At 38.7% G+C, this 7,605-nt stretch overlaps 1 protein-coding gene across 1 annotated transcript; it reads left to right on the top strand.

Annotated features, from left to right (window-relative positions):
* Positions 1 to 2,842, top strand: nhp2 (NHP2 ribonucleoprotein homolog (yeast)). Its single transcript, XM_086160619.1, has 4 exons — positions 1 to 290; positions 1,173 to 1,242; positions 1,346 to 1,451; positions 2,074 to 2,842. The coding sequence occupies exons 1-4, from the start codon at positions 131 to 133 to the stop codon at positions 2,197 to 2,199; spliced, it is 462 nt and encodes a 153-aa protein (XP_086016745.1). The 5' UTR covers positions 1 to 130; the 3' UTR covers positions 2,200 to 2,842.
* The last annotated feature ends 4,763 nt before the right edge of the window (positions 2,843 to 7,605 follow it).

The following is a 7,605-nucleotide window of genomic DNA, read 5'->3' as shown; positions in this document are numbered from 1 at the left end:
CTTTCGATAAAGCCAAGAAGAAGAAGCCGCTAAACACGTGTGTTTGTCACGCAGCGTGTGTTGTGAGCAGATACAAAAGCCAAAAAAAAAACATTATTTTTGCTGGTGTCGATTATAAACTTGTTTTCAGATGACGAAAGTGAAGAAGGAGAAGGCTGCGGCGGAAGGAGAGGAGGCCGTCGGTGGCAACGAGAAATCTTACCAGGAGCTAATAGCTAACGTCAACTCCATTGCTCAGCCTCTCGCGTCCAAAAAACTCAGTAAGAAGCTCTACAAATGCGTCAAAAAAGGTAAATACATTAAAAAACAGTTTGCCTGCTAAGCGGAGAAAAAACTGACTCGACTCTTTTCAGTCTACGGTGGTTTAGCGGTAAACAACACCGAATTAGGCTCAACAATCCCATGTTTTAGCACTCAAGCAACAAACCATTGGATTGCTAGTCATACGTTCCACATGCATTTATGGAAACTTTATTAGGTTAATATTTAGTATAAATCAGAAAAAAATGTGGTTTGTAATCAATTATATTATACTGGTCTATGCTGTAGCTATTCTGATAACCCCAAACAGTTAGAGAGAAACGTGGACGCGATTTAATACATTTCGGCACAAGCTACCGGTTTTAAAACACTTAAGTTCCGTCTGAGCGGTATCTCCTGGACTTTCGCGCCAAACTCCGTTTTAAAACAGGCACATTTAGACTTTCTGTACATCTGCAGGTGGTTAGCTTGCAAAATAACAACTCGGGTGAAAGTCCGAGTTGTGCTGGTGAATTCGGGTCGCACTTCATCACCGTAAAAGCCCTAAAGTTTAGAAACAGGCAGTTGTTTGGCGTCGCAGACATGGGCAACTATGAATTGAGGGATCGGGCTTCCGGTCACGTGGCCCGCCCTCCGTGGGACAATAACATGGGACCACTGCTTGCTGCCTGCTGAGGCTCCAGGGTGGAAGTAGTTCCACTGGCATGTAGTCTGTCGTGCTCAGACATTTTTAAAGGCTCTTAATATGAATCTGTGGTCTATGCAGCACAGATCAATTCCTTGTCGTTCTTAGCCCTGATGGACTAGACAGCTCTGTATTACCTTCCCTTTTCTCCATTATTTCATATTAGCATAATAAAGGATGGGTGGAATGAGTGCATTGTTAAATCTTTGCTTTTCTGGTGTTCCAGCTGCAAAAGTGAAGAACATTCGTCGTGGCGTGAAGGAAGTTCAGAAATTCATCAACAAAGGAGAGAAAGGGTAACTGTCATTAGTGGTCAGCTGATGTTTGGTTTCAACTGCAGTGATGAATAAGCTGTCGCCAGGCGCGTTGTCAGTACTATGTCTCCGTTTCTTTGTGCAGCATTGTCGTGTTGGCGGGAGACACGCTGCCCATCGACGTGTACTGTCACCTCCCCATCATGTGCGAGGACAGAAATTTGCCGTATGTCTACATTCCGTCTAAAGTGGTGAGTCTGAAACCGCCCTCTGTTTTTACAGATGAGCTTTTCTTTCAAATTAGCAAGATATCGTACATATGCAGAAAATCCCACTTCAGGTGGTCTGATGAATGTCAGTGTGACAGTTTTTTACGGATAAGATACATATAGTCTTTTCACAGAGGTGAACAGGATAAAGAAAACATGAACACTTATGATTTCCACGGCTGTTGTGTTGCACACCTTGCATTTCTTAGTCCATATAAACGCCTCCACTGTGGAGGGAGGTCTAGAACCACCCCCGACGTCATACGTTTCCCTGGAAACAGGAACGGGTCCGCTGTGTTGGAGTTGTCATACAGTTGTGCTGCAAAGTGATTGATATTGTCAGTAATATTAATAACAGGGTCATTGTAGATTAATTAAATTGATTAATTTGGATGGCCAGTAATGAATTACTGTAGGGTCATTTAGCCATCTGTACCACTTATCCTGATCGATTGCGGGGTCCCACATCAAGACTCGTCATATAAGGTCATGCAAACATGAAACATAATGTGTAGGTGTTTTTCCCAGATGTAGAACTTCAAAAATTAACCCAAAAAGTACAGTCTCCTTTTAACTTCAAGATTTTTTTTTTTTTTTTCTCTAGGATTTAGGTTCGTCAGCGGGATCTAAGCGCCCAACCTGCGTGATCCTGATCAAGCCTCACCAGGACTACCAGGATGCGTTCGACGAGTGCAATGAGGAAGTGACCAACTTGCCCAAAGTTCTGTGAGACCATCGCCACCCCACGCCCCCCTCCTGTCCGTCACCACGCCTTAAAGCAACAGTCTCGCTTGTTTTGCCTCTTTCCCGGCAAAAGTCGGAAAGCGGGGCACTGGACCCGGTTAGATGTCTGATTCCGTTACAGAAAATAATTCAGCAAAAGACTGGGACAGAAACACAACTCAAAGTGAAAGATGACAAGACATCACTTTCCTTTTGGAGGGGATAAAAAAAAACACCTCCCCCTTTTCTCATTTTTTTTTTTTTTATTTTAACATAAATGTTTTAAAGAAAGTGTTCTTATGTCAGGAGGAAATAGTCTCAAACTGGATTTCCTTGCATTTTCAGTAAGGCAGAAATTCATTGAGCTTTTCTTTTTTTCAGATGATGGATTACTGTCTGACTTTTTATTCCCCATTTTTTTCTAACGATAGATCTTTTTCAGATGTGTTTGTCCAATTTAGCAGATAAAAAAAAATTTGTGTGATTCACATTTGTATTTAATAAAGGAAACATGATTATTTGTGCATCCACAGTATTCTCTTCCCCTCATCGGGAAATATCACCAGTACAATTCAATTCTTTCAATAAGTACCAAAAACAAGTTAAAAAGTCAGCCAGCGGTTCGATTGCGTGTTTGCAGCAACAGTCGAATTTCAAAAAAGGAGTTTTTTTTTTTTTTTTTTTTTTCAAAAATCAATAACAAAATGGAGATTTATTTATTTATTTATTAGTTCTGTTTTTATGGGGGTGTGTTTAGGTAATGGACTGGATGTAAAGATAAACAGTAACTGGACGTCTCTCAAGGAAAAAATTGTTTTAATTTTTCCATTTTAGCTGAACCATTTATCACTACAGACCAAGAAATGCAGTCAGGGGTTCTGGGTCCGCTGGTCGGAGTAGTTCCACCTGCTCACCACCGGAGGGCAGCAGAGCGCCACGAATGCTTCCCTGCGGTGTCCTAAATTATTATAATATAAGGAAACCGCTTTTAAATCCCTAACAAATACTGAAATCAGTATGTTTCTGATGAACGGTTTATGTTAACACCTGAATGGCAATGTAAAGGAAAATACAAAACTAAAAATTGTTCAATTTGGTTCAGTTATAAGTCACTTAATGATTTCTGCACCAAGATGCACTAGAGGTGACCCCCCCATGAAAAGTTAAGATGGTACAAACCTTTGACCCCCCCAACTATCCCTCCTGGTGGTTGAGACCATTTGTGTTTAACCAGTTTGCAGAGATGGTGTGTATTTGCTCATTCTAAATAGTAAAAAAAAAAAAAATCTGTGCATGGAAACAAATGTATGTATACATGCTCACAAATTGACAAACACCCTACATATATATATGTATATATATGCATACACATACACGTATATTACTGTGCACACACAGATACATGCACACACCTCCAGGTAGGTGTGTGTTTCAAATTCCCTGCAAATTAGCAATATACTGATAATAATGGCAAATTTCTGGTAATGACTTGAGTTCATGGCTGAATTGTGCTCAGGAGACAGTTGATGTTTTGCTCCGTCTAATTCCTGAACATCTTCTTTGAGTTATTTTGCTAAAAATCAAAGACTAAAGACCGGAAACAGATGTAAATTGCTTTCAATAAGAGGGGACAGTGAAATAAGTTAAATAGGTGAATCAAAGTTATATATTTTGCAAAGAAGGTGAAAATAATTTGTGCTAAAATGAGCTCAAACGAAATTATGAGAAGCTGTTTGGTGGATTTAACCCTAAAATTGCTGGACTTTGAGGCCAAAGGTCAGACTGAAAGTCCCCCTAAAAGTTTCCTGTCCGGGTCGAGTGCCGTGAAAAGAAGTTCTTTCCAAAAAAGAGAAACAAGTCCGGGCGCGTCGACGTTCTTCACTCTGATTTTCATAAACTCCTGTCAACATGTCGCCCGCAGCAACAAGAACTTTCCACAGTGGAGCGACGCAAACGGATCCATGCGTCTCCAGAAGAGAAAGTGGTCATTGGATGGGACCCCTACCTCGTCTGTTGTCTGTCTCCGAGGCAGATTTTAACAGAACGAGGGTTGGGTGGTAGGTAAGGGGTTTCTAAAAAAAAAAAATTTAAATCATCTCAGAGTCCAAAATGATGATAAATAGCCTGGCTAACCGTCAGTTGTAGAATTTTGTCAATTATTTCATTGTTTGGCTCTTCTAAGTGATCTGATTGGCTTGTCAAAATAAAATAATCATCCAGCATTAAATTACCTTTCAAAATAAAATCACACTGGATTTGACCCTGGAAATAGAGCATCAAACGCCAACTGAATTACAAAACAATAGAAAACAGTAGCCAAATGAGCAAGAGGCTGATTTATGTTGAGGATTTTATCTTTATTCCCAATCCTCAGTTTTAATAGCACAGTTTTGGTTATGTTTTCATTTCTATGTTTCAGCTTTGGCAAAACCTAGATTGTAATTCAGTTGCACTTCTGACAGTCAACACACACATTCACATACACACCGTGGCGCTGTCAGGGAAAGACATGATTATGGGATGGGAAAACGGCCTCCCTGCTCCAGTAGCGAGACGAACCCAAACATGCAGCAGGTGACTGTCAGACTGAAGATGAAGCTGATCATGTGTTTGCAGGTTAACGGGCGCGGGAGGAGATACGGGTCGTCAGGGTACCAGCATGATGCGGCGCCACTCAGACCCCCGCCACTTAAACTGTGCAGGGCCACCTTCCTCAGGACTCATAAATCCTTTTTTTTTAATTTACTAAAAGTTAACTAAATTAAAAAAAGAAAAGGGGCTTACAATCACAGAAATAAGATGAAACTAAATACGGTGAAAATTCCCTTTATTAGCCCTACAACTGGGGCAATTCACAGTATTAACAGCAGCAAGGACTGTAAGTTTATAATTAAAAAAGATATATAAACATGCAGTATTTTACAAATAATTTTACCAGCTGATTCTCAAAATTTGCATGCAAAGTTTTGAAAATGCAGCTGGGAAGGTTTGAATCATTATATATATATATATATATATATATATATGCATTAAAAATCATTGTTTATTTTTACTTTAATTTTTTGAAGAGATATAAGTTGTTTTTATATCTCTTATAATTTTTAATGCATATATATGTGTGTGTGTATATATATATATATATATATATATACACATACACACACACATACACGCACACACACACACACATATATATATATATATATGCATTAAAAATCACTGTTTATTTTTACTTGAATATTTATAAGAGAAATTGTATCGGTTTAATATAATTTTGATTCTGATGAATCACAATATTTAATTTAATTTTATCAGGAAATGGAAGTTTTTTGTTCAGTTCAATTTTTTTGTAGAGGGTATAAGTTGTTGTATTCTGTTTTATATCATCTTAATCCTGATAAATGCTGGCTAATTACAATATTTGATTTAATTTCATTTCATTTTAGTAGGAAATGGAAGTTTTTGATTGGTTTTATTTGATTTTTTATAGGAAGTTTAAGTTGTTGTATTCCATTTTATATAATTTAATCCTGATAAATGCTAATAAATTATGATATTTCATTTTATATTATTGTGAAATAAAAAAACTGTTTAGGTTTATTTGATATCTAAAGGAGATCTATAAGTCATCGAATTCTGTTTTACATCATTTTGAATATAGAGGGGAAAAAAGAACTGAATTTACTGGGGGGGTTGTTTTTATCATTCAACATGTAATAATCCTACCGTTACAGGTGAATCACTGTGTGTGTGTGTGTGTGTGTGTGTGTGTGTGTGTGTGTGTGTGTGTGTGTGTGTGTGTGTGTGTGTGTGTGTGTGTGTGTGTGACGTTATGCAAATGGCGGCCGTTGGCATCCAACCACCCACAGCGCTCAATTTGCTGCTAATCCCCTGAACCTGCATTCACGTATGACCTCTCCAGCTGCCTTGTAGATTTTGATAGTTTGCTATTGTTACATCTGCATCTACAAACACAATATTCTGCCCATCTGACACCCCTCATTACTTTTTATCCCCATATATATTTACTGTATATACCGCACAGATACACACACACACACACACACACACACACACACGAGCGCGAACGAATGTTTCGTTGTGTCCTATTCACATTTCCTCTTGTTTGTCCGGCACTTTAGTGGGAAACACTTCATATATATATATATATGTATATGTAAATACATAACATACAAGATAACAATACATATACATATATAGCATACACAACATATTTTCTGTTTATATATCTAAAATATTCAACAACATATACAATATTTATAATATGATATAAACATATACAATTTATTCAACACATACAGGTGCCTACACATATATACATGCATACACAAAAAAATAACGTCTGGGAAAAAAAAAGAATAATTTTCTGTTTTTAGCTACAAAAACTGTTCGATTTAATAAATGCTACATCCGAGGACCCATCAGACAGACAGGGGGTTCCAGGAGGTCTCCCATGGCAACGAAGGTAACCTGCCCAACCTGGCAACCAGTGGAACTGGAAGCAAAGCTTTTAAGTCCGTACCAATTGCAGCTGTGCGTCCAGGTGGACCAAATCAGCTGACAAGGTGGAACCAGCCGGAAAAGCACTGAGTCAACCAAGTCGAGTTTTATGCCGGCATTCAAATCAGCGTTTTCCAAACCTCCGGAGGACGGCACATAACCTCTCGTGATGTTTGGCTCGACCTACAAATGTGAGAAGATGTTCAGCGTCATGAACTCCAATGAAGCCTGTCGCAGATCCAAGTTAACCGGCCAACACTTTCAGATCCATCCTAAGAACGGCAGCGACCGAACCAACTCGAGACTCTGATTCACTGGCATAAAAGGGAGATCAACAACGCTGTTCCCATGGAAACTGAACGTGAGTTTCTCTTACTGTGTTATGGAATCAATGCATTTGGATGACAATTTGTGCAATGAGCCTTGCTGATCAGGCTCTGCTAAAAGGTCACTTTCTTTCATATATCGGCTTAAAGATGCACTTCTGTGTCTCAGGCCTGGCCAACCCATGGCTCTTTGCTCAGTTACACACAGCTTTTACATTCATGCCGAATTTTGACTTTTTATACTTATTTCCGGACTATTGAGTGCTCCTGAATATAAGCAGCACTGGTTAAAAATAAACAAATAAATATATGTGTACATATATAGGCCACACTTATGTATAAGCTGCAGGTGTCATGAGATATTTACACAGAAACCTTTTTTTTAATTTTTAATTAAACACATACCGGTAACATTCACAAATATGTACTGGAAATGCTTTTTTTCAAAACAGTGCCTGTAACACAGCTGATGAAAAAGGATAATATTAAATAACACAAGGAAAAGTCCATCCAAGACCAACTTCATTGGTCCAATGTGACGAGGCTAAATGCTTTTAGCCCCCCAA

This window comes from Fistularia commersonii, chromosome 15 (assembly GCF_037954325.1).
Source record: "Fistularia commersonii isolate RoL2024-O1a breed Wild chromosome 15, RoL_Fcom_v1.0, whole genome shotgun sequence".
Classification (NCBI taxonomy): domain Eukaryota; kingdom Metazoa; phylum Chordata; class Actinopteri; order Syngnathiformes; family Fistulariidae; genus Fistularia; species Fistularia commersonii.
This window is presented reverse-complemented; position numbering and strand designations above follow the sequence as displayed.

Bases quoted from the DNA above. Each gene is read 5' to 3' on its own strand.
- nhp2 (XM_086160619.1), top strand. From the start codon at position 131: ATGACGAAAGTGAAGAAGGAGAAGGCTGCGGCGGAAGGAGAGGAGGCC. The intron at 291-1,172 runs GTAAATACATTA...CTGGTGTTCCAG, and splicing joins CTACAAATGCGTCAAAAAAG to CTGCAAAAGTGAAGAACATT. The intron at 1,243-1,345 runs GTAACTGTCATT...TTCTTTGTGCAG, and splicing joins ATCAACAAAGGAGAGAAAGG to CATTGTCGTGTTGGCGGGAG.